Consider the following 27,805-nt stretch of genomic DNA (forward strand, 5'->3'; position numbering starts at 1 on the left):
ATGTTATTTATAAATGAGGAAATGTGGGTTAACAGGGCCCAGAGATCAGTTAGTGGAAAATTCTTTCATTGAGAGAGAAGGAAAGCTTTATAAATATTGGTGAGTGTATTAATTTTCCTTTGCTACTGCAAACAAATTGTTTGAAACCTGTGCTTAAAACCACATAAATTTGTGTTCTTAGAGGTCTGTTGGTCAGAACTCTCATATGAGTCTCTCCAAGACTGAACTCAAGGGGCCAGCAAGGCTTCATTTCTTTCTGGAGCACATGGTGGAAGAGCATGTTTCTTGGTTCCCTCCACAGGCTGGCAGAATCCAGTTCATTTTGGTCACAGGACTAAGGTCCTCATTTCGGCTATCAGCAGGAGACTGTATTCAATTTGTAGAAGCTGCCTGTATCCCTTGGCTTGTGAGTTAAGTCCCTCTCCTGCTGCCATCTTCCCACCCCAATTTTTGTTGTAGTATCTTTCTGACCTACTTTTCTGTTATGTTCTTCTACCTGTAAGGACACAGGTGATTGTATCGGGTTCACCTGAACAATCTGGGGAAATCTTCAGATTTCAAGATCATTATCGTAATCACATCTGTAAAGTTTCTTTTGGTTACTTAAGGTAACATATTCATCCCTTCCACAGATTAGGGCATGGACATCTTTGAGAGAAGGATGAGTTATTCTGCCTACCAAGTAAGAATAGCATAGGAATGTTTCTCCCAAATATGGAGTTGCTATGCCTGATTCACACTATGTTCCAGTTTGCAAAATAAACCAGCTTTGTTAAAAATACTTAGACAGACAGCACATGTCTGTGTAGTTCGGCTTTTGCTTACCCCCATTACCTCTCCCCATTCTCACTCTTCTTCTGATAAACTCCTCTTCTTATACAGAACTTTCAGTTCCTGGAAGAAGCTTTACTCTTCCAAGAGAATGAATATGCAAACAATGGCCAGGTAACATAAAAAGAAGACTCAGACCACATAAGAAGCCCAGACACCAAACCATGACCTCTGCCGAAGTCAGCCCTTAATCGTTAATACCTGGTCAACAATTCGAGCTTCTCTAGTTTTTTGTGTCCCCCGCTACAGCCTTATTTCCAACTCAGAACCATCCAGAGAAACCAAATACAGTGCACTCCCCAAACCAATGATGTAGGATGATCCTCTTCTAGCCGGCCATTTTCCAGCTGCCCTATACCAGCAACCTCCTGTCAGAGGATGCCTGACCTGAAGCCCACCCCATTTTTCCTCTATACAGCTTTTGCTCTTCCCTGACTGCTGTTGAGTATCTGCCAGATGCAATTGGTGGTGGCTGACTTTCCTGCTAGAGCAAACCAAATAAATACATAGCCTGCTTTTCTCATTTGAGGTTTTTTATTTTTACATGTTTTTTGGTCTTGTACATTTCTGTCCCCCTTTGATCTTACTGAGTCACTCCTTTCTCCTTGCCTTATGTGGGTAACTTATATTCATCTTTTAAATGTTAGCTTAGATGTTAATAACAATAACAATAAAATTATTACTAGAATGATTGCTGACCTCTGCTAAGATCTTACCATATGCTAAGAATAGTTGTAAATTTGTTCAATTTATCAAATCATTAAACTCTCACAGTTTATTGATGTAGGCTTCTATTAATTATCCACATTTTGCAAGGTAGAAGGATTATTCAGAGAAACAAAGTAACATGCTCAAAGTGAAGAATTTGGGAAGAAAACTCAGATATCCTGGTGCCATAGTTCATTTTTGAAACTATTGTGTGTATTGCTTTCACATACTGCAAGATCAGGGTGAGTTAAATAGGACCCTGTACTTTATTTTTATGTTGAACCATATTGTACTTATCCATAAATTTGTCTGTAGTTCCTCCTACTAAGCTCCTTGAGAAGAAGGCCAGTGTGTACCTTGCTTATGATATATGACAATTTCTCTATCAATATGCGGTTAGGTAATGGACAAATGAATAATTGGATACATGAAGCAATGAAAAAGTCTGAATTACTATTTTTTTAAAAAAATGGGAAGTGAGAAAGCTAGAGAAAAACAAAAAAGAAAGGAATCTTTCTTTTAGGTAAACTTTCAACACAATACAATTCTACATATGCCTTTATAATGTCTATCCAAGAATCCATTTCTTTAGAAAGAACAGGTTCTCTCTTCCAAGCTTCAGTTTCCTTCGTAGGCTTAAACATGAAATAATGTACAGTGCAAACATCATCCTCTCCCGAGAAAGCCTTTTCCAGGGTAAGAGTCACCTGAGGCTAGACCTGCTATCTTCTTCACTTTAGTTTCTAAGGCAGGCTGTCTTCAACTTGATAACGTCCTTCTTGATTTTGCAACATTTCCAAAGGCACTGCCTTCCACATACAGCCCTGGAAAAATCAGCTGAGTGCGAGGGCTGACTATGGATTCCCATGGACCATGTCAGAACTTTAGGGCACTTTCCCTAACGGACTCACAACATCTCAAGCCCTTGGCTGTCTGTTCTCAGTAGCCTGTCCTGTCTCTGATTTATGTTCAGCAAGTCTCCTTTCTTAGACCTGTGAGACTAATAGGTCTACAAAACTATGAAGGCAGGCATCTAAATCAATTCTTTTACTTTTTGTTCGATACAGTTGAGTTTCATTCATTCATTCATTGAAAGAAATCTTTATTATGGACTAAATTTCTGACACTGTTCCAAGATTTGAGAATCCTAAGGCAAATTAGATAGTTAAGACTCCTGCTCTCCTGGGGCTTATACTGCAGTGGAGTTAAGAGACAAAAATGAGTGTACAAGCAGGTAAACATAACAATTTTGATAAGTGGGAAAATAGCTCAACATTTGGTGACAGCGACTTACCCACATGTATCTGTTTCCGGACAAGTATCCCTGATCAGCCAGTCAGGGATTTCTTTTTCTTTTTCTTTTTGAGACAGGGTCTTTCTATGCAGTTCAGGCTGATCTTGAATTCTTCATGTGGTCAAGGCTAGCTTTGAACTTGAGGCGATCCTCCTACCTCAGCCTTCTGAGCTGGGATTACAGGTGTGCGCCACCATGCCTGTAGTCAGGGAATTCTAGATTTTACCTCACAGCCTTCTGTTGATTATACTGAGAGAGTAAATAAATCTTATTTTATATAAGAGTTATCCTGATCAAAATATTGCCAACATACTGAAAATAACTATTTTGTTGTATTTTCCCTCTCTTAGGACTTGACTATTACACCAAGATCATTGATGATTTGTTAACAAATGGGTTACACTTGTGGTGACACTCCACCACTTCGATTTGCCTCAGGCTTCAGAAGACCAAGGCGGATGGTTGTCAGATACAATTATTGAAGTCTTTGACAAATATGCCCAGTTTTGCTTCAGCACCTTTGGGAATCGAGTGAGGCAGTGGATCACCATAAATGAGCCTGTTTTTAGTGCAATATGACCTGTATTTCTTTGCTCCTGGTGTTCCTCACATTGGGACTGGAGATTATCAGGCAGCTCATAATATGATTAAAGCTCATGCCAAAGCCTGACATAGTCATGATTCCTTATTCTGGGAAGAACAGAAGGATATGGTGTCCCTATCACTTTTTTGTTTCTGGCTGGAACCAGCAAATCCCAACTCAGTGCTGGACTAGAAAGCTGCTGAAGGAGCCATCAATTTCCAGTTTGATTTCTTTGGTAAGCCTATATTCATTGATGGTGATTATCCTGAACTTGTCAAGTCCTAGATTGCCTCCATGAGTGAAAAGCAAGGCTATCCATCATCGAGGCTTTCAGAATTCAAAGAAGAGAAGAAAATGATCAAAGGCACTGCTGATTTCTTTGCTGTGCAATATTACACGACTCGCCACGTCAGGCCCAAGCAGAATAAGGAAGCAGAATTTGGGCATTCTTCAGCATGCGAAGATAGGGATTTTTTCAGATCTGTCTTGAAAGATGTGGGGTGGGTCCACATGGCGCCATGGGGTTTATGTAAACTGCTGAACTATATTAAGGTAACTGCATGATTTGTGTGTGTACTTGTGTAAAGGTTAGCAAGACAGGCAAAGGTATGTGTACATATAGACTGAAAAAAGGATGATTTTAGATAATAGAATATCCATTTTTGGCTTGAGAAGAACAGATTGGGATTTAAGTTGGTGAAGGTTAACTGGCTAATTATTTGCTTCAAAGACAGTGGTCAAAGTTAGGATTTGTTGTTAAAATCAGTTGTAGCAATAAGTAGCATGAACACACTTGTCAGCCTGTTGTCATAGCTGGGATTATTAAAAGTTATTTTAAGAGAGATAGCCGGATCCTTTCTGGGGTTCTATTATGCTAGATGGCATCCAGGTAGCTGAAATTAAAATTCCAAGTTATCAGTTTCAGGACCCTTCCTGTGGGGGATAGAGAATGTAGCTGTCAGTGGGAGCCAGGGGTTAAGGAACAATGACAATGAACAGATGCTGATGGGAAGAAAGATATTTCTGTCTTCTCATTATAATAAGAGTCATTTGACTGTCTTCATGGACATTTGCACAGTTTTGCTTTTCCATTGTTAGTCATAAAAGGTCAGCGCATGGAAAATTAAGTTAATAGGGTCAGTGCAATTTGATGAAAACTAGTTTTGGGGTTGTAGCTTCAAGAAGATAGAGAGGGTAAAGCACCTGATTTTATGAACTTTCTTTTTTAACATCTGTTTGGAATAAAACTTCTGCTGTCTTGTTCTAGGACACATATAATAACCCTGTAATTTACATCACTGAGAATGGGTTTTATCAGGATGACCCCCCCCATCTTTTGATGGCACCCAAAGCTGGGAATGTTTCAGACAGACATTTCAGGACCTGCTCAAAGGAACCATTTGAAATGATGAAAGATCAATTGTGCAAACTTAATATAATTTTCCCATGTGCTTATTTGCATTTAGCAAAGACCAATGATTTTGAAAGCTGAAATTCATATAAATCAGTGTAAAGCAATATAATTAAAAGAGGGGGAAAAAAGTATTTAGGAAAGAGGAAGGTGAAGATTTTGGCCTAGCCTCAACCTCCTGAAACAGAATCACATAAAGGGCAACTGTCTTCAGCATTTTGCATCCCCTGAGTGAAGGGAACAAGAATAGAAGGGGCGGCAGCTTCTGGGGAAGAACATCAGTTACTACAAAAAGGTTAGCAATGATCAACTGTGGCATGCTTATTTGCATATTTTTTGCATCTTAACTACTGAGGAATGAATTGACAGGATTTTTAAAAGACCCAAATTCAGCGTTTATGCAATGAAGTTCAAAATGGCATGAGTCCTTTATCAATGTATGTTCCATTTAGGTTGGAAGCAAGTGGCCCTGTTAGAAACAGGTTTGTGTCATGGCAAATACATGAATTGTGTTACAAGATAATATTGTCATCTGTAACTTTCTGCATTTCTTTTCATATTTTAAAAGAAGTAAAAAGGAATAGTATTTAATTGACAACACAGATTTCTAGACCAGTTAACCTCTCACCTCACACCTTTAGCTTCCTCTTTGGAATGTTGTTGCTTAGGACACTGTTGCTTCCTAAATCTTATTCCTTCTCTCTACAAAGGAATAATATCAGAGCAGTAAGATTCAGTGTAAAATGAGACTTTTAATTTCATAATTTTGTCAAAATATCATACTCATCTCTTATTATCATATTTGAAAGGTCTGGGAGTTAATCTTTCCAAAATTATTTAATATTATCTTGGAATCAGTCAGAAGCAAAGCCAAGTGGTCTCTTTCTAAAACCTGGAGTATATTGGCTGGAACCTCAATAGAGTTTATTGGCAGAGGGCAATTGGATCCTACATTTTGGCTCAAGTCAAAGAATTCTTTTGCATTATGTACAAAGTTAATTCTTTTTTGGGGTGGCAGTTATCCTTCTGATAAGAAAGTCACTAGTTTTCTGGGACCTCTTCCCATTTCTCCTTGTAAGTGGGTCCTCTTTGCCGTGAACACATTGATGTTTGTAGGCTTCATTCTGAAAGATAGGTAGACTTATCAGGCAGGTTTCTGGCTGGACACAGGAAGCATAAATGATTTGTCTAGAATTGTTCTGTGCATATTTGAGAACAAAGAGGAAAACCAGAAATCAAGTTTTTAAATTTCCTGTTTGGTGACTTGTTTAGTGCTAATCATAGAAGGATTTTATTGCATTTTCAAATTGTTTGAATTACTTTATGTAGCCCCTTAGAATTTTAATGCTAAAAATTCAGTGGTGAACCCATAAAGATTTAAAGATAGAAGCTTGGTGTGGTACACGTGCCTGTATTCCTAGCACTCTGGGAGGCTGAAGCAGGAGTATTATAGTTTGAGCCTAGTCTGGACAACTTAGTGTCTCAGTGAGACCCTGTCTCAAAATTTAAAAAAAAAGAAAGAAAATGGCTGGGGATATAGTTCAAACCCGACTACTGCCGAAAGACCAAAACCAAAACCAAATAAATAACTTGAAAATAGGGAAACAGTTGGGTTTCTAAGGGACAGGAGAGAGGACAGGGCTAACAAACAAAATCTTCCGTGTCAAATATATTGAGTTTCTACTGTGTGTTTATTTGATGGAAAAGTACAAAACGTTCTCAAATTAAGAAGGTTTGACTTATGATTGGGCCATTTCACAGAGGTGTGGAAGTGATTGTGTTTGTTAGAGACTCAGCCTAGAATTCTGAATTGTGATCTTTCACTGAGCTGGTGCTTTGCAGTGCCACGCTGTCCTTGCTGGGCAGCAACAGACAGCCACAGTTTTCAGGCAGCCTCTGTCCACTGAGGGTAACAAGAGAGACCCCAGTGTCCTATCTGCTAGACTGTGACGTGCAGTAGATTAAGGGTATTCAGTGCATTTTGACTTATTCGTAGCATTATTGATAAATTATTGATAGGTTTATCATAAGTCAAGGTGCAGAATGATTATGCCTTTAAAATGCCTGTTATTCTTAGCGTCTATGATCGCTTCTGAATCTTAACAGTAGCTTATCTATATTGATTGTAACTAACCAATAATGCATTTTTGTTTAGCTATTTAAAAAAATATATATGGCATTTAAAATGGGTATAAATCTACATATTGACAAAAGATTGTATATAAATACATGTATCTGAACTAGATATAGTGACATGTTTTTTCATGCATTCTTGTAGTAGGGGCCAGTGATTTCTTCTGTGGTAAAACTCTTTTTTCATGTAATAATCCCGCTCTCTTCTATAAACTACCCACTTCTTCTTATCCATATGCTTACCACAGGGACAGTTTGGCAAGTGGGATAAAATACTGCACCTGTCAATTGAGAGTTGATTGGTCTCTGTGTAGATATGTGATATGAGCTGAGACAATTCCAGCTCCTTCCTGGGACTTTGAACTTGGACCAATCAATTTGACTCTTAGACTGAGGGAGTGATGTGTGATTTTAGAGTGATTAGTGGCTTTGTTATCCCATATAAACTTAAGAGCAACGAGAAGAATTGATACCCATGCTTTAAGGAAAGTGGAGACAAAAAACAAGGAGAATTTCCTGTTGGTGCTTGATCCTCAAATGCCAGTATTTCACAAAAGCCAGCTGCATTTATGTTCTTACTTCATTCTTAAAATGGTGATATGAGCTTTATCCTCCTATTCACAAAAGAGGAAATTGCCTTTCAAAGAGCTTAAGTCATTTGGTCAAATCACAAAGTTCCTAATGAATACTTTCAGAATAATAGAGAATGTCTACATTATTAGTATTGTTTTGGTGTTGGGTAGGATCTGTGAGTTCAGGACTTTCTGAATCTAAGTACCTTTTGTTCTCCTATGCAGAACCCTTTCTTTATGTTTGGTACCTTGCTTTCCATATATCCTTTGGAAGTGGCCTGTGCTGTCTCTAAAAGGACCAGTAGTTTCTATGACCTTGGAGAAAGATCAGGCACCCCATATATTACTTCTCATCAGAAGGGCTGAGCTGAACTGAGTAACCGATTTTCTGAGACTCCTTTGAGGTAGTCCTGATGACCGAGGTTGGCAAGGACTTTCCTACTAGGAAGCATCCTGTGAGCGATTAAAAATAATCACAGGCCATGGAAGACATTTGCAGGAAGCACGGCAGGTAAGGGCCCACCAAAACCCAGGATGTCAGATGGATGATGGCTTTGTGACTCCCAGGAACAAAACCTTCCCTCCAACATCACGCATATGGACAGGCACATAATGGCACTATAGTTGGATCAATGGTGTCTGCCTGGCAGGCTTATGAATCTCTTCAGGTAAAATCCCACTGCATTCATCAAGCAGTAAGAAAAGTAAGCTAATAGCTAATGTTTTTGCTTCCTTTTGGGAAAGGAGAGAGGGAGGAAGAGGAAGAGAGAGAGAGAGAGGAAAGAGGGAGAGAAGAGTTTCTCTTTTAAGGGAAAAGAGACAGATCAGCTAGTGCCTTTTTATCATTGTATTATTTGTGTTTAAACATCTTTAGATAGAATATATTTTAATTAATGTAGATACAGAAAAGCAACACTGAAACCTTGAAATAGCACAAACCAGGCTTGTATTCTAGCTCTGCAAGTTGCCCAATGAGGGACCTTTGACAAATTGCTCAACCAATTGGATCCTCAGTTTGTTTACATATAAATATGAGAATAATGCTTTCCTGGGAAGGGTTGTCATAAGATTCCATTTAATGAGTTATTGTAGAGAAGCTTCCCACCAATTGCCCAACACAGACAAGGTCTTTAACTAATGATAAAGATTATTACAAAATGTGCACCCTTAAAAATATTCCTACCACCTTCAACTTAATTTCCTTGTTATTTGAAAAAAAAAAAATCCTATTCCAAGCCTTGTAGCAGAGTATTTCCCCATATCTCCATGGTTTTCTATCAGTTTTTTGAAAGAACTTCTGGATATGTGCTGTAAAATTGACCCTTTGACTGCTTCAGTCTGAATGTTATGGAGGAGAAAGCAACAACTGCACTCATTATTTCTGAGAGCTTACTAGACTTGGTAAAAAATCAAATTGTTGACAGCAAAAATATGTCATGCAACTGGGAATTGCTTTGTCACAGAATTTTTGTATGTTTTGGATTAGTTTTCTTCAAATAACATCATAAGAATCTTTACTATGTGAAGGATGATCAAAAATATGGTGTTACTGAAATTAAAAATAACTTTATGACACTAAAAGACACACTGACATTAACTTCCCTCAAAATACTTCCCCTTGCTTCAAACACACCTATTCCATCATTCTTGCCACTTTCTGAAGCAGTTCTAGAGTTCTCTTCAATGAGTATCTTTATTTGTGTTATGATGGTGGCCTCAAGGTCATGAATGGATTCAAAGCATTTACCTTTCTAGGTCATGTTGACTTTGGGGATGAGCCACAATTCTGATGCCAAATCCAGTGAATAAAAAGGATGGGGACACACCATAATTTTTTATTTGACAGAAATTGCTGTAAACATTCTGCATTGATTCAAGATGGCGGCACAAAGACACTCATGAAAGAACTTCCAGAAGTGCTTCAGAAAGTGGCAAAAACAATGGGATAAGTGTGTTTGAAGTAAAGGGGAGTATCTTGAGGGAGATTAATGGCAATGTATCTTACTGTAATAATTTTAAAATTTTTAATTAACCATACATCATATTTTCTGGTCACACCTTGTATTCATAAAATTAACACCAGCATTCACTGGTCCAGGGCCAGGGAGCAGGTTAGACTTCATGGTTAAACACATACAAGTGGACAGATACTGCTTTAAACTCTATGTTGTTGTGGGGTGGGGAAGTGCGTGAAGCCAGGGCAGGTTGGTCCAAGGGCAAGACTCCACCCGTCACCCAAATTCTCCTGAGTTCACCCTGTTGCTCACACCTGTCCAGCATCTGTCAGCCTTTAGCTCAGCTTAAAATATTTCCTCAACTCAGAATTCTATAATCTTTGCCTTTTTCCTAGCCCAATCCTGATATTTGGAGGAGACGAATGCACTTGAATCACATAAGACATGAGTTTGTGATCTGGTTCTCTTACTTATGAGGTCAGTAACATTAGGAAAGTGCTGATTCTCTTACTTACGAGGTCAGTAACATTAGGAAAGTGCTGAAGCTGGCAAAAGTTTTAGTCATCTAAACTCTAAAATGGGCATAGTAAGAACATCTGTTTTCTAAAGGTAGGTGACAAATGAAGAAAATAACGCTTAGAGCATTAGACAGGATTTGCTGCATTATTAAGTTTCTGCAAAGGATGTCTAATATTTTTAGGGGGGTCAATGGATCCATCTGAGGGCTGGAGCTGTGTTTTTCATAATTAGATCCTCATCCCCAAGCACATGCCCATTATATAGTGGTGATCTACAGATGTTTGTTGAATTTGGTTGAGTCTATCAGGGAAGGGTTAGTCCAAAGATAATGAGAAATAAATGATGAAATGATTGGGAACTATATTTTCTTTCCCTAAAGAAATATACCCTGCACAGGAAAAAAAAAATGCAGCCTTCTGGAAAGTTTCTAAGCCAGCCCAACTTTCCAGGCAGACCCATGCCTGAGTTAGCACAGCGGTGGATGATTGCAGAGAAGGTTTGTTAATGACCAGCTTTAGGCTTTTAATGACAAAACCCCTCAGCAAGATGTCATCGAAGTTATTGAAGACTTCACGGAAAGTGTTGAAGCTGATACACTGTAACAAGAAGGTTATAAATCTTGCAGCTTGGATATACCACCAAGACAAGATGCTGAGCACAGAGTCACCCTGCTGTTGTCTGTCAGCAGTCTCGCTCCCCCCTTCTCTTCCCCTTTCCACGGAGAGCAAGGAAAGGAGAAATACATCCATTTCCCAAAGTAATGCAGACCTGGCAGCCACCTGCCTATGCCAATTTCAGATCACAGAGGCCCATTTAACTGGACAAAATGTGTTAAGCACCTGTGTTTTTCTAAAAGTGCACACACAAAAAAATACTAAGAATTAAGGGAAGATCTCATTGACCTTTTAGAAACACTAATTAAAAATCCATTGCAAGCTCAGAATGGAGACCCAAATACCTGAAAGGAGAGAGTCCCACACTATGTTTTACTGCTTCTCAAAAGAGATTGTTGTCAACTTGACCCCTATGAAGCAGCTCTCTCATAGCTCACATAGGGCCCATGTGCAATGTGCATGAGTGGCTCTGGGTATATGTCAGTCAGGACATTGGACTGACTTGGTTCTTACTGCTAGCAAGGCTGCTGTTGGCTGCAATGGATGGCTTTAGCGAGGAAGAGCCAGGGCCAAACAGAGAACAAAGAAGGAAGTTTGACAGCCAGGCACAGGATCGGTAGTGGGTGCCAGTGTGTAGACTTGTGTGGTTTTTGTTAATTTTTAAAAAATCGACAAGTAAAAATTTATTATATTTTTCATGCACAACATTTTGTTTGAAATATGGATACACTGTGGAATAGCTACCTGAAGGTAATTAACTTATATACGTTTTGTGGTGAGAACATTTAAAATCTCTCAGCAATTTTCAAGACTGCAATACTTTGTAATTAACTATAGTCACCATGGTGCAAATAGATCTCTGTCCTCCTATCTAACTGGAATTCTGAATCCTATGACTGCCATTTCCCACAACCTTCCCGCCTCCTCGATCCGACCCAGTAACAGCCATTCTAGTCTCTACTTCTGAGAGGGCAACTCTTTAAGAATCTATATGTGCATGAGAACATGTAGTGCTTGTCTTTCTGTGCCTGGCTTTTTTCACTTAATATAAAGTCCTCTAGGTTCATTTATGTTATCACAAATGACAAGATCTTTGTCCTTTTTACAGCTGAACAGCATTTCATTGTGTATATATACCATTTTCCTTATCCATTCAGTGTCGCTGGGCACTTAGTTTGCTTCCATATCTTGGCTGTTATGAATACTGCTGCAACAAACATGAGGTGCAGATGTCTTTTGAACCGACTTGATTTCATTTCCTCTAGATAAGAACCCGAATGGATTGCTGTAACATATGTAGTTCTATTTGTTTAATCTGAAAGTCACAAAGAAAACAATTTCCAATATCAGTGTCCTGGGTAGTTAGAATACACATAAATTTACCTGGAAATTACACAGGAAATGTAAACACAGATATGCCAGACAATGTCCCTCTATTTTTCCCTATTTTTAACTTTTGCTTCCCACTCTGCTGAGGAGTGTGGCCAAGTAGAAAGCATGGCGCTAGTGGGTCTGCAGGGCGGTGTGAGAGTGTTTTACTGGTGCACATTTAGGAGGTCATCATCAGGACTGAGTGTCAGCTTCCTCCTCTGTGAAATGGGATGGTCTTAACTGCTGTTCAGAATAATCCAAAGTCAGTTGTGAAAATGAAACAAAATCATTTATGTCAACATATAGTTGGAACACATTAAATGTTTGGAGTTTTTCTAATATTTGATATACATTTCACACTTTTGTTTAGGGATATCCATTACTCTGGCCAAAATATATAACTGAACCCTAGTATTCTCCATGCCAGAGGATGAGGTCAAAGGGGGCTCCTTATTGGGATTCTTTCAAAATCTGCAAAGTCAGATTCTATGGTTTTATTTTCCTACATGTTTCTAAATTGCTATGATGGCATGGTCAGCTTAAGGGTCTTTAGAGAACACGTACCATAGCCAAGTTTGTAGTGTAATATTTAGGAAAGCTGCAAACACACATGCACACACACATGCGCACACACACACACGTTTTGTAAACTGCTTTGCCAGTGGGGTCCAGGTGAGGCACGATAGATATGATCAGAGACACAGATCTTTTCCACCACATAGGCTTAGAAATAGAGCCAGGTGTACAGGCTTCTTGAGAACAGACGTCGTTGCATGGCTCAGGAGAGAAGCAGCCAAATCACGTATCAGAGGATCTTCCATCCTGCTAATTGGAAACTGTTGTTTATTTTCTTTTCTGTAGCTTTTTAATACCTATGCAGTGCCCCAAACAATGGATACCCCTTTGGATAAAAGTTTCAGCTGAACTTGAAACTGAACTTCAGTTTCAACTGCTCTGAGATGATAATTACTTCAAGTCCTCTACCACCGCAGGCCCAAAGAGTTTTAAAAAATACTACAAAGTCTGTTTTAAAAAATTTAGATAATTCCAAGTGACTTCATTTTTATGACAATCTTTCCAGAGGTCTTTGTGTGATGTAGCAGCCAGCAGAAATTCAGTTTTATTTTTATAATTATAAAAGAGCCCCACAATTCAAACACTTGGAGCTCAACTTAGCTGAAACAAAATACCTTTAATATGAAGAACAGACTGAAAATTTGGAAAAGGGGGGAAGAGGAAGGATTTAATGATGATTTTTGAAAGTGAAAGAAGTCACTAGCTTGGCATATTCAGATGACTAAAACACTGCTAGAATTGAGGGAAGTAGTCTCAGGGTTTTTGCAGGCTACAGCAAAAGGGTTCTTTAAACATCTGTCCACATTAGCTCTTATTTCCACATTTCCAAAATAACCCAGTTACTACCTAGCCAAGACAGAACCTAGTTGCCTAGGGACTGAAAAGGCCTGCTTTGGAGTGAGCCCCACAGATTGCATCTTGCTGTGGTGGGTGGGGCTGTCAGGGTGCTGGTACTAAGCAGGACCCTGTTGGAGAAGCATAGGCTCATGCGAAAAAACAGAAGAGTAAGTGGCCAGGCGGTAGCCAACCTGCCTGGGAAAACCAACATGAGTTTTCCAGTGCTTGGAAAGAGAGATTCCTCATTATAAATTAGCACATTGAATTTAGATTTTGTAAGTGAGGATTCTGGAGTTTACCAGTGGGGATGAGCTCCAGATACAGTAAAGAAATGAGTTTCTGGATTTGCAGTGCTGATTATCAGATCCTAGGTAGTGTTGATCTTCCAGTTCTTTAGCCCACCTCTCTATGGTTCTTATCTTACATTTTTATAACATCAGCATTACTCATGCTGGTTGATGACTCTATAGTGACACAAATATTGTTTCAGTCAACTTTCCCAGACTTGTAATTGTGTGAATTACTGGTTAACTACCCCCTAGTCTTTCAAAGGTGAGCCTGATGCTGTGTGGAGGAAAATCAGCAATATTATAAACAAAACATTAAAAATTGGTAACATAACTGCCTCATGGGATCCCTATATCACTGTGGCCTTGTCAGAATCAACTTGTTGAATAAGACAGTCTGTAAGATGGAACTTGAGGGACACTTTGATTCTTCAAAACAATATACCATTACAGTCCTTAAATGAATGGAAAAAAACCATTTTTAGGAGAAAATGGAAGTCATTAAAAGGTATGAGCACTCATGGGCAGAAACAATGTACATAGAGATTTTATTACTTTTTTAAAAGATAAAATTCTAATTTTATCTTGAATAAAATTTTGACGTTTTGAGCTACTTAGTATTCAGTCAGTGCTCAGTAAATGTTGAACGAGCAAGGAGATTGGCTGTAGATTAGCAAAAAACTGAATTACTTCTGGGAAATTCAGGGAACTATTACATTCATACCATCATTTTTTATTGTTTAGAAAGAGGTAGGTTGTCTTTATTATTCCAAAAACAGTCTCCATGTACTGGTATGCATGGATGTGGATTATACCTTTTTGCTATTAAATGGCTGTAGGGTCATTATTAACAGTCATTTCTTTTTTTGGCTAGTGTTTTTAAAGCTTCCTTTATGTTCATGGTTCTTAACTGGTCTGTGCCTCAGTTTCTTCATTTGGAACGTAAAGTGATTGAACAGACTGATCTTTTGGGATCTTGCCAGCTTAAGAACTTTGTGACCCTCTAAATGTTCTTTGTGGAGACGTATGTCATGGATCACATTTTATTAGAAGTCTTGATAATTTCTTAAGCTATAAAATTAAGTCTAAGGAATTATAATTAATGGTCTTTAAAAAAACTCTCCTCATTCTTCTTATCCAGCTACTTAATTTGAATTTTAACACCTTTCTTATATGAACATAAAATTAGACCTTGCTCTTCCATGCACTGTATCTATTGATACTGATTTAGGTTCCAGGTAACATTTTCTTGACCTTCAATCTGTAGGTTTCCTCTTCTGTCCACTGGTATTGAAAACGAGCTTCACTTTTTATCAGTTGCTACAGGAAGGAGGACATCTCAGAGGCAAGTTTAACAAAGTTACTGCAGAGAACTTAGAATCTCAGAGAGGAAAGCAGATGAACAAAGCAGTTCAAAGCATTAGTTTAAAATCCACAGCTGAACAACTCCACAGCAGTTACAATTACCAGCAGTGACAACACCTTTCAAGCGTGATCCCGGTAGGCACCACCGAGTCTATCAAGTTTTAAGACAGTTTAGTATAATTTTTTCAAACTTTGCCCATAAATGCATAATTTGATTCAGTTAGACAGTGCAGTCATTTTAACTTTCTTCAATTTAACGTGACCATGAGATTTTTGTCTCTAGGTAAGGTCCTGAATTAGAAGGAGGGATCAAGTTGGAGCATTTTCAGAGTTATTGTGCCTCCGTAATTCTGTGTGAGACTTCACAGTCTGGGTTTTTTTTGTTTGTTTGTTTTGTTTTAACTTTTGAGCACAGAGATTATTCCAATCAGGACTGCCTTTACCTCAAGCTGCTGTTTAGGTAGCATTTTCTTGAGAACAATGACTATCAGCCTGGTGCTGGAGATGAAAATAGTCTCTTTTGGAATCGAAAGCAATTCTTAAGACTTATCTGGAAATGCTGTGTGTGGGAGGAGGTGGGGAAGGCACTTGTGTCTCTTTGAATACAGTCATCTCATCAGCCACACAGCTTCCCATGTGTGAGTAAGATTAGCTAATGAGTAGTACTCCATTTTATTAAAAAAACACATCTTCTTTATCCACTCTCCAGTTGATGGGCACTTGGGTTGTTTCCAAGCATTTGCTATTATGAACTGTGTGGCTATAAACATGAGTGCACATATATCAGTGTGGTATGATTCTTAATTCTTTGGGGAAGATACCCAGCAGGGGAATAGCTGGGTTACTCAGCTATAAAGAACAAGAAACTAGAGACATTTATAGCTAAATGGATGCATACTGAGTCCATACTCTTAAGTGAAATAAATAGTACACACATGTGTAAATACTGAATAGTTTCTCTAGTGTGAGAAACTGAAAGTGTAAATAAGGATTAAAATGATTAAAATGAATAATTGATAATTTGAAATAGGAAAATGTCCAAAGGTGTAAGGGTGGTGGGAGGGGAAAGGGAAAAGGAAAGAAGGGAAAGGAAAAATTATGAGGAAAGAAAAAAAATGGAAACGAAATCTATGTAAATAGGGAAGGGTGGAGGGGGTGAAGGGCGCACAGGTAATGGGGAAAAAATGAGAACCAAGATACATCATGGACAGGTACAAGCACTCAATGATAAATGTAAACATATTGTATACCTAAAATGTACCAATAAAAGAATTTTAAAAAAGATTAGCCAATGAAACAGTATCATGGCCTGGTATTATTTTGTGCCACTCTGAAGTTCAGCTACATTTTCCTTCTTGTTTGGGCAACTCCATTATAGAACTCACTGCCTGGTTCTGAGATAAATGAAACCATTGTGGATGGAGGAAGAAAAGGCATTTGAACCTTGAAGAATTTTAATTGGTGCTCTGGTGAGTGAAGGTGAACAAGAAGCCATAAAGGTTTCAAGTGAAAACATTACTACACTGAGGATTAAAAAGCAGATAATGGGAATAGGAGGGGAGGAGGAATGCATTTCACCTGCTAATGAAATAGCCTTTTCCTCTGTCCTGACAACAAGTGAAATTCATTGCTTTAATAGATTTAAACCCAGCCCAGGATCTTAAATAATTTTAAATGATGATGTTTTTATCAGTACTAGTCCAGTTAAATATGTTTTGTAGTTAAAAATGAATAGTATTATAAGAATTCGATTATCACATAAAGGATGAGGGAATGAGTCAATTTTAAGTCTGTAATTCATTAGCAGATCATTTCTGTGTGGCTAAGACTATACTGGTTTAGTCTCTTAGTATGTTTTCTTCCAAAGATATGCAAGACATGTTCCTGATCCTATAAATTAGCAGTTGGCCTTTTGTTTAGAAATACCTTCAAAAATATTTTAGGTCCCACCTTTGGTGCTTTTGTAAATATGTGGTAGCAAGGTCAAGAATGGCTCAAAAACCCTTTAAAAACATTAGAAAAACAAACAGCATGTCACACTGATGTGTTTATATTTTGGATAGACAGGCAGAAAATTTCATGAATACTTGCACACAATGATGGTTTGCTTCTTTTATACAGCAAAGAATATATTCTTTAAAAATAGACCTGTGTTCAAAACCTACCTTTGATACCCTTTCATGCTGTGAATCTTGAGCAGGTTATTCTACCTCTATAATATCAGCACATTGTCTCTGAAAATTTAGCTTTGGTGAGGATTAATGGCATACTTCATCTCCTAGAGAAATGCCTAGCAACATAAATCCTACAAATGATACCTTTTGCAGTGAAGTCTTTGTTACTCACATTTATTAACCAGGATTTTAGAAAACTGTGACTTCCTGCATAGTCATCAAGTGCTGATAATTTATGCTTCTCTTGATGACCCCGAAATGCATTCTGAATAATTAGGGAAAGATTAAATTATAATCAGTTTAGTTTCAGTGTTAAGTGTATTTTAATTTATTCTCATTCTTTAAAAATTTGTAATCCTTCTGTATGTGGTAACAATTAACAAATAATATTTGATTAGCTAGAGCACAACATTTCCTGACTATCTGATGAATAAAGAGTTTATAGTATATGGTTGGAATCCCAACTCTGCCCTCTAAATAAACCAGGCCTTTCCTGGATGGATCCACTTCACATTTGTCTTCTACATATTTTCAGAGCCAATGTGTTGAATGTTGCCTGCTGGGAATTCTAGAATGAACTTTGACTATCCTTGAACAATAGGCTTTCTTTACATACTGCTTTAATCCCAAGGTTCTAGTCCTGGCCATCCCTTCTAGACTTGGTGTGGATCCAAGAGTGACTAATCCTTCTAGTCTGGAGACTGTTCTTATCCCATGGATTTCTAAAGATGGATATCTCAACTGACATTAGTAATCAACCCATCCTGGTGTTTTATTAACTTTTACTCTTATGCAATTATGATTTAGACTTGTTTTCACTGCGATTTCTATTCTATATCACCTTCGCAGTGAAAACTATCATGCATCCTAACATTTTTGTGGTTCTCCGTTGAACTTGCCACACTTTTTGAACTTTTTTTTTTCTGATACCGGGATCAAACTCAGAACCTTGACTAGCAAGGCGGGCAAGGTGCCACTGAGCTAAATACCCAGCCTCTGCCACAGTTTTTTTTATTTGTCTCATCCCTACACCAGTATCATCTATGGCTTCAAAAGATGGCTCCCACTTGATTTGTGCTAGAAATAAAGTCTCTTCAAAATCTTATTAGGGTTATCGTCCATTTATGGTCTCAATTATCACATGCACATTTAGGTGAGAAGATTGATTTTTGTGGTTCCACTGATCATAATTCATCAACGCCTTTTTGGTCTCGATCTCTATGTCTTCCTTTGCAATCTCTGCCTGAAGGTGAAACCCCTTTTTGCAACTTGCTAGTTTTCTCTTTTCCTAGACTCCTTCATACCCCAGCTTACACCCCTGATATCTAGCAAAGGAAGGCATGGCTTGTATCTAAAGGTTCCCTCAAAGCCTCATGTGCTCAAACGTGGGGCTTTTTGGAGGTGGCTGGATCTAGAGTGCATGACTATGGATTAAAGGTGTGTGATAACTAAATTAGTCCACTGATTGGTTTACATAGTTCTAGGTGTGGACAGTGGGAAGTCCCGCCTTGGGCATGGGTGGCAGCAACCAATAAGTTTGTAGCCTGAATAAAATTAAAGGAAAGAGGAGGCTCCATGCTGCTGCTTCCTGCCTGCTGTGAGCTGTTTCTTCCTCTGCCATCCACCCTGCCTTGGGGCCAGCCGACTATGGACTGAAACCCCTACAAACTGTGAGCCAAAATAAACCTTTCCTCCTTTAACTTGTGCGTGCCAGGTATTTTGTTCAAGAAATGAAAAACTCAATAAGACAGGCTTATTGTTTCATTCCTCCAAGGAGAAATGAGGACAAGGGGTGGGTGAATAGCTGATAAATCGCTAACTCTGTACTCCAAGCTCAGGTGACTCTTGGCCCTCCTGTGAAGGCAGGACTAGCTAGGCTCTCCTGTGACAACATTGAATAGTGATGTCTAGATGGGTACTCAGTGAGGATAGGTTGGTTGGATTCCTAGCAATAAGTAGAATTTCATTCTCAAACTCTGATTTCAGGGGTGAAATTACTGAGTAGCTGTAGGTCAGTTGTTTAAGTAAGTTGCCTGTTACTGTTACTTTGTGTAATGTCTCTGTAAGTGATTTTTCTTCTATGGACCTGTATTAAAACTTAGCAACTCAATTGTATACCTATCACCCTTAGTCTAGGTGTGGTACACCTGTATCGATTTAACTACTGTGAGCATGTTTCATATTTGACAAAACATATTTATCTTATAGGACTATTCTGAAATGGGCACTGTGATTTTGAACTTTGATATGTTTGAGTGGTCAAGTGTAATGCTTTATTGAATAGATTAACAAAATGTGACATTTTCAGAAGTATAGCATAAGATCAACTGGCAGAACAAATCCATTTGTATTAATATAAAATGTTAAAATTTAAGATCATGAAATTGAAGTTAAATATCTCCACTAGCTTTCTGTACTGATACATTATTAGTCACAGAAATTCCATATTAAATTTGCATGTTAGACAGTAGTTGAAGGATGTTTTAACTTTTGACATTTCTCATATTGAGTTCTTTTATAAATATGCATAATTACACTCACTCTCAATAATTTAATGCTTTTTATTGAAGGGAAATTTGTTTTTTTTAAATATGTTCCTACTTTAAAAATGTTTTTTGGTTATCACAAGTACTATTAATTTTGTGCTATTCAGAGTGATGGCAGGGAGGAGAGTTAAATGCCTGTTTAGATTTTGTTGAGAAGTATTAATTTTTGTCAATTATTGGAGATGGGCGATTTCATTATAGTCCACCTCTTGATAAATAGAAATATAAGCTAGTAAACCAGAACCAGAGAGGGAAGGGGAAGGCTGCAGATATCCAAACCACAGTTATTGACATATCGAGACTAAAAGAAATTCAAAATCACTAACCTGAGTATTTCCAAATTACTCTCTGGGGCCGTGGGTTCCATGCAGAAGTCTTTGGGGTTCCTGTTAGGCAGCAAGGATGGAAAGTGAGCAGACAGAGCTCCAGGGCACCTCAGTTTGTACTGGCTGTATGTATTAAGAATCCATATAAATCTTCGTTTGAAAGGAAGACTTCTGCTTAACAAAAAGGAAGAAAAAGAAAACCACTGAATAGTTGGGATCTCAACAGAAGGGAAGAAACATAGCTCTTTTGGGAAAATGGAGCTTAACTTCATTTCTTTCGTTTAAAAATGAGTTGTTTTAAAATGTAGAAAAAATACAGGTATTCATATAACTCTGGCCCAGATTTAGCTAATGTTTATATGTTACCGTATATATGTATTTTACATTAAAAAAGAAAAGAAACATCATTGGCTCAGGTGAAGTACCTTTGTGTCCTCTCCAAATTTTCCCTTCCTCTCTTGGGATAATCCTGATCTTGATGTTAACATGTATCCACCAGTGCACTAGATTCACAGGTGTTACAAATACATATAGACCCATATATTACATGTATATTGTTTTCTGCATTTTACTATTTACAGTAATGGTGTCACACTGTACATGTCTGTTTTCAGTATTGTTTTTTGAAATTTATCCATGTTGGTACTTTTAGCTCTAATTAATTCTTTTTAATACTATTAATAGCTTTATAGTATTCTGACATATGAACAGACCATATTCAGTCATCCTTTGGCTAATAGATCTTTGAAGTCTTTCCATTTTTTTCACTTTTACAGAGTGCCATGCTGAATATGATTAGGTATTTCTCATTTGAGAGTTTATGAAGCAGCCCCTCCCCACCCTGTGCTATCCATGTGGTGTCTTTGCACTGTTGTGAATGAGGTTCCTTCCCTTCCAACACTTGACATTTTCCAGAAGGTGGACACAAAGACAGCAAAAAGACACAAATCTACAATGATGTTATATCAAAAATGCCCCCTAGAGTTTGTACAAATTAAAACCTATGTAATCACAGAAGTTGTATGTGAGACACTACAGTATACACACACACACACACACACACACACACACATACTGTGCAGTATAAAGAAATTGGATAAATTTGTGTGCACAACAGATTAGAGACTAAGCTAAATAAAAGCATTGTGCTTAGTATTTACATGCAGATTTTCTAGCTAAAGGGAGGGCCTGGGGAAATTGTATCTTCTTCAGAGATAATGTGTTGCCAATGAAGAAAACAAGGAAGATACATAAAGTTCTAGCTTTTTTTCCAGGTCACCAAGGACCAGTGACAGGGCCACATGTTTTGGGAGGGTATTATCCACTTATTTCCCTCTTTTCCAGAATAATGCCTCAAACCCCATCTACATACTATATGTGTAACAGAAGGAACTACCAGGTTTTATCTGCTAACACAACAATGTGTGATCAAGGAAACCACATTGCCTAAGGAAGGCATAAATGCCCTTGCTCTGGAAAAGGACTTTCGAATTGTGTCTTGGTGAAGTTGAGTGCTGTAATTCTTCCTTAAGAACTGGTGTCATTACAATTTCCAGTACCCTGAAATACAGTCATCTAAGTTCTTTGGTTCTCACTAGGCAGCTTTGTTTGGAGAGCTAATATTCCCATAGCAGGAAATACGAAGTCTTTCTCTGTTGTTTAGGGAAGTTTAGTAGGGAACAAATTTTACCCTGCTCTGGAAATCCTGAGGCAATAGTATTTATCTTGTAAAGGCCCTGTAATTAAATGTTGCACAAGATAGTCCAGTAAGAAACATCTGGTTGCCTAAAATTTCTTTCTTCTTGACTATGTCCCAGGTAACATTTTAACCAACAGTTTGGGGTTGGGGAGGATGCATTTCAAGTTGCAGATGACAAAAATTGCAGATCTCCAAGTTTATTAGGAGAGAGGTCTGAAACATGTTTGCTGCTGTGTTTTACTGTGTTCTCATTTTCTTCATGTAGATTTTACCTGAAATTTCACTTTCTCACAGTGGCCTTGCCAGAGGATCTGTGTATGGCCTTTCCCCACCCCCAACCATTTTCTATTTATTTTCTTAATCTGAAATTACATTCCTTAGGTATTTACTGGTTTCCTAATAATCCTCCATGGATTATAAACTCTATAAGAAAAGGGATCCTACTGCCCTATTCATTTCTGGGAGTATATAAACTATATCTTGGCACATACTAGGAACTTAATACATTAGTGTTTATTTAATGAAAGTAGTAGGAATCACTGAGGAATCTAAGGCAAGGAGGTGACATGATAAGATTCCTTGTGTGCACATGAAATTTGAAAGGAGTTAAGACTTGAAGCCTGGTAGAACTTGTTGCATATACTCCATGGAAGCAAAGATATGTCTTTCAGCAGTTTTAAAAGTTTGCCTAAATTGTGATGTGATAGCATCACTCTTAGTTTGTATCTGGAATATTCTATCCTGGGCCTCATTTAGCAATAGTATTAATATTCACTTTCTGAATTAGAGCCAGAAGACAAAGTCTAGCCTGATCTCATATAGAGTCTGCTAGTTTTTGTTTAAATTCTTTCTAAACTATCAGGTAGAAGACTAAAAAGACTTATTTTGTGGTGTTTTACAGGGCACAATTCAGGCCAGTGGGGGCCCATTACAGAAAGGCAGGTTTCAGTTCAACATCAGACAAAGCTTTTAACAATTAGAGGGTCTGGGTAAGGGAATGAGTGCCCTCAGGGGATCATTAGATTCCTGTCAATAGAGGTGCGGAAGCAGATGCCAGATGCCCATCTGTCAAAGATGCTGTTGTGAGGATTTGTGCCCCATGTGAGAGGGTCATTCCACACGTGTGTGCTGTCACCTGGTATTTATTGAGTACCCACAGTGACTTGCTTCAGTGGGGGAATGCAGCTATATATAAGGCACAGCTGCTGTCTGGACGTGACCCCCCCCCCCCCGCCCCGACTCTAAGTTCTGTGAGTCTCAGGGAGTTTTAGCCAAGGCCCTGATGAAATTCTCAGAAATTCTACATAAGAGTAGTCTGAAGTAATGAGGTCTCACAACACTGCTAACCTCCTGGTAATACTTAACCTTACACCCAGCAGGAAGAAAGTGGCAGTGGACACCTCTATGTAGCTAAATCCTGCTTTTGTCCCCTGATTTAAGCTCTGGTTTGGCTTTTGCAACATGCAAGGCATATAAAAGGTTAGTTTCTTTCCTTTAGTTCACTTTTCCTCTGGTCTTCAAAGTTAATATGATTTCTAAATTCAAGATGATGTGTGTTAGCTTTATTTAGTGAAACTCTGTCAAGGTAAATATTTTTGCATTGGAATTGAACCTCTGTAATTCCCATTGATGAGAAAAGCATGAATTATAAGGTAGAGACTTTATGGAATTAGAAGTAAGCACACTTAATTCTTTAAAGTCAAACCTGCTTCTATCAATCATAAAGTGTTTGACTTGGAAATCTACTTCAGTGCACTAGCAAACATTAATAAATAAACATCTGAATAGAACACAGCCTTGGGAGTATATGTGGATATCACATTCTGAGCCTGACATTTTGGTCTAAATTATCTGGCCTATGTCAAGACTGTGACCTTGACTGGTGCATGAATTTGGACTTTCATGTACGTCAGTAACAAGTATATTAGATCCCAGTAATGCATGTAATTCCTCCTGCAGCTCGTGTATCCAAGTGTAATCACAGTGACCCGAAGGATTAATGCACTTCCTTAGGTTACTTAACACATAGCACCAGGAGCCACTTTGACTCTGAGTAGACTACTACGGCCCCAGATATTTAACGCTTACTTTCATTATCACATTAATAAAGATACAAAACACTTGAGTGATCTTTCAAAAATATTTCTTTGCTAGGTAGTCTGAGAGTCTCGTTATTTTTTTCTGTTGGCCAGAGTTTCTTTGTATGTGTCTACTTTTCAGTTGTTGACCCTGAAATTAATCCAGTCCAAAATTGCACTCTTTGAATATAGTTTATTCTGTTCTGAGGAAGGAATGTAGTATCAAGGGTGTCTTTGATGGAAATAAATTTTCTAAGCCATTGCTTTGCAGTTGCTAAGGGTGATCAGCCAACAAGACCCAAAGTGTCCATTTAGTGTAGCATGAGAGTGTTTAACAGGATCTTAGCTGGAAAAGCAATAAATTTGACAAATGAAAAATATTGAAAAGGGAATTTGCATCATCTGACTGGGAGAAAACATTACCCCTACATTGCTCCTTTTTTTATTTTCTATTTTCTGCTCTACATGGAGAAAAGATCTGGATTATTGTACTTCTTAATCTTGACTGCACATTGGAATCATCTAGGGAGATTTAAAAACTACTGACACCTGAGTTCCATCCTCAGCAATTTTAATTTATATATCTGAGGTGCTGCCTGGGCATCAGGGATTTTTACGAGTTCTCAGGGGATTCTAATGTGCATATAATACTGAGAATCACTGACCTAAGGGCTTTGATCTTCTAATATTAGAGAACTCTAAAATTTGCAGGTTATTATTTGTAGAGAATTTTTCGCATGACACAGACTGCTTGTGGAAGGTCGAGACTCAGTTGCTAAGAGCTACTTCAACCTGGTGCTCTCCTTCAGGTTGAGCTGTTGTGTATCAGTAAGTAGCCTTTCTCAAAGACGTCCAGAAAAACTCTTTTACGCACACTGGTGTTATGCTTCCAGATCATTCCTCACTGCGTTGTTTGGGAGTGCGTTCCTCTGTACTTGCACATAGTTTATGCATCTAAAATTCTCATCCCCATCCTCATTCTTATCACCAAAGGGCAAAAGAACATTAAATAGAAGATAAAATAAGTGATGTAAAGAACAGATTTAGAAAACCCAATACTCTATATGGAAAAATACACTCCCCCGCCTTCTCTTTCTTCAGATTAGAAGTTTGCTCCATTTTCACTTGGACATTAGAATTGCGGAAGTCTGGAGATACACTGCTTTTTATCTCCTTTTAGGTGATCAAGCATCTGTGGATACTTACGTTTGTCCTTGAAACACACACACACACACATAATTCCTATCTTTGCCTGAGTGTCACTTGGCCATTGGCAACAATATTCTCAGAGTTTTAGCTCAGGAGAAATTTATATTTTTTAAAGTTTTCATTGGCTCTGCCTCTGTACAGTTATTTCCCAGAGAGTATAATGTTTGCATACAAAATATTAGATTTTCTGTTTTTCATGTATGTTGTTTTTTTCCTTATATTTAAATCTTTTTACACATATATGAGATTTGGACAGATTTCCAATCACAGCTTCCACTTTTCTTAATTTTTTTTTTTTTTTTTTTTTTTTTTACCAGAGATTGAACTCGGGTCCTTCCGCTTGTGAGGCATACAGTGGAACCACTGCGCTAAATCCCCCGCCCCACTTTTCCTAATTTGACCTGCAGCTATGCCCACTTCTCTGATCTCTACCACTAGTGATTTTTGATTTAGCAATGTATTTTCTCCATGTTCTTTCCTGATCTTATGACTCCTTACTGTAGTACCATAAATGCAATAAATGTTCATCTACTTTTGACATGGAGGACAAATTTTCTAAATGTGCATACTTTCAATACGTCTCTTTTAGAATGAAGCAATTTATGCAACATGTAGAGTAGTACTCTTATTTCTTATGAGAATTGGTACCTTTCCAATAGTCTGAGTGGTTTTCTCTGAAGAGAATGGAGTCTGAGGACTCCCTGCTGGTGATACCCAGTGGTCACAAGGATGCGCTCTGCTTCCTGTTCCCCTGCTCTATCTGCTTTTCTTCCTTCACTCTGCTTTCCTTCTTCACTACCCCCCAGTAGACAAACATTTTTTTTTGCAAATGAGTGAAATCCTTTCTGGTTCCCAGAGTGCATATTGGTTTTACTTATGGTATGTTTGGGAATGTTCTCCGGGAACACAGGGATCGGGAGAATTAGATGCTTGTGCTCACACTGTCAGCTTATCTAAATTCACAGTACATTTTTGGAGAAGATTTTTTGACCCAGTTTCAGTTTATTTCCTTAGGATCTAGTTTTAGAAAGAAAATTATTGAGTCAAAGAATATTCACTTTTAAAAGTATTTAAATGTAAATTTCAAAGCTATTTTTCAGAAAATAGTTTTTCTTAACACGTGTTGGGATACCTGTTTTACTACATCTTCATCAGTATTGAGTGTTCTCTTTAAAACACATAGATATACACCACACAAACTTGGTTACTTTGCTATGATAAATATATTTGCATGTATATTTTTTAGTTTTCATTTATATATAATTTACAGACAATGCTAAACATTTTATTTATTAGCTATTTGAATTTATTCTGTGTGGTTCAGGTCCTCTGAGCATTTTATTATTTTGTGTTTAGCATGGTTTTAAGAAAATAATAACAAGCTGTACGTGATGGATGCAGGCCTATGATCCTAGCATTTTGTGAGGCTGAAGCCTATCACAAGTTGCAGCCCCGCCTGGGTAACTTAGCAACTTAATGAAACCCTGTCTCAAAATAAAAAAATAAAAAAGAAAGGGTTAGGGATTAGCTCAGAGTGAAGACCCAGGGTTCAATCCCCAGTACTGAAAGAGGAGGAAAATCAAAGAAGAGCCATTATAATAAGAGAATATCATTTCTCCTGGCAATTCCCAGGCAATTATTTAGAGAAAGTGATGATTCTACTATATGGACAAAGACTTTAATTTATTTATATTTTAAAAGATTGAATATATTTATTATAATCTTGGATTCAGTTTTTACAAACTTTTAAAGTGTAATATAAGGTGGAACAATGTCATTATATGAATGAAACTCTCTGAAAGCACCCAAAAGAGAATGAAGAGCAGGAGAGGAGCTCTGAGCTCCACATACTGGACCTTGACACTTCCTGCAGCAGCAGACTTTAAAAAGCAGAGTTCTAGCTTTTCCAGAAATTATTTTACTATTACTTCATTTGCTTTCAGCATCAGCAAATCAAGTGATATTTCCCCACAGCTGCCTCCTACTGCAGAGATAGACATGCAACCATTACAAATTTAGTGATGACAATGAAGGAAAGCCCTGAGATTGTTACATACTAATAAATATATATGCTGCGGATGCAAGCACAGTTATGTACTAATTAAAGCCAAGGTTGTTTTTATGATTCTTTACACCTAGGTCAAATTTTACTTTAATCTCACAGACACATTCCAAATAGAAGGTAAACATAAATACACTACTATCTTTTTGTGGCTGTGCATGATTTATGTCCTATCTGCGTGAAAGTATGTTCCTATGATTTTGCAACGGTGATAAATTGAAGGTGTGATATTACAAGTCAGGATTTGGAGCAAGGAAGACTATGAAAATCAGTTTCACTTAACGAGCAAAATACTTTTTAGTTGTCACTGAACTTTTTAGTCAATAGTTGAGATAGTTCAGTACACAAGATGTAAAAATCCTCTAGTTCTCTGGGCTGGGGATTTGGCTCAGTGGTTCTGACGCCTGCCTCTCTATAAGTGTAAGGTCCCGAGTTTGATCCTCGGTACCAAAAAAAAGAAAAATTCTTTAGTTCTCTGCCAGGTGATGCTTTCCCAATCTCATCTTTATTTCCCTTGCTTATTTTATGATGTCCTTATATCCTTGCTTTGCCCTTTCCTCTTCCTCAGTCACCTTTCTGTGTTCACTGCTATCCTTTTACCCTTCATGCTCTTTCTACTTCAAAATGGGCAAACTATAACGCTGGAAGCTGCATT

At 37.9% G+C, this 27,805-nt stretch overlaps 1 protein-coding gene across 1 annotated transcript in view; it reads left to right on the forward strand.

Moving 5' to 3' along the window:
• The window catches only part of LOC101704669 (cytosolic beta-glucosidase), a 120,114-nt gene that overhangs the window by 54,094 nt on the left and 38,215 nt on the right, over positions 1-27,805 (forward strand). The window contains 6 exon segments of the mRNA XM_021260221.2: positions 3,184-3,228; positions 3,231-3,405; positions 3,407-3,968; positions 4,684-4,740; positions 4,743-4,801; positions 22,476-22,483. Of these exon segments, the coding sequence (XP_021115880.2) occupies positions 3,184-3,228; positions 3,231-3,405; positions 3,407-3,968; positions 4,684-4,740; positions 4,743-4,801; positions 22,476-22,483 (906 nt within the window).

This window comes from Heterocephalus glaber, unplaced genomic scaffold, assembly GCF_053883595.1.
Source record: "Heterocephalus glaber isolate CG9 unplaced genomic scaffold, H.glaber_assembly_v1.0 deba00001509, whole genome shotgun sequence".
NCBI classification, from domain to species: domain Eukaryota; kingdom Metazoa; phylum Chordata; class Mammalia; order Rodentia; family Bathyergidae; genus Heterocephalus; species Heterocephalus glaber.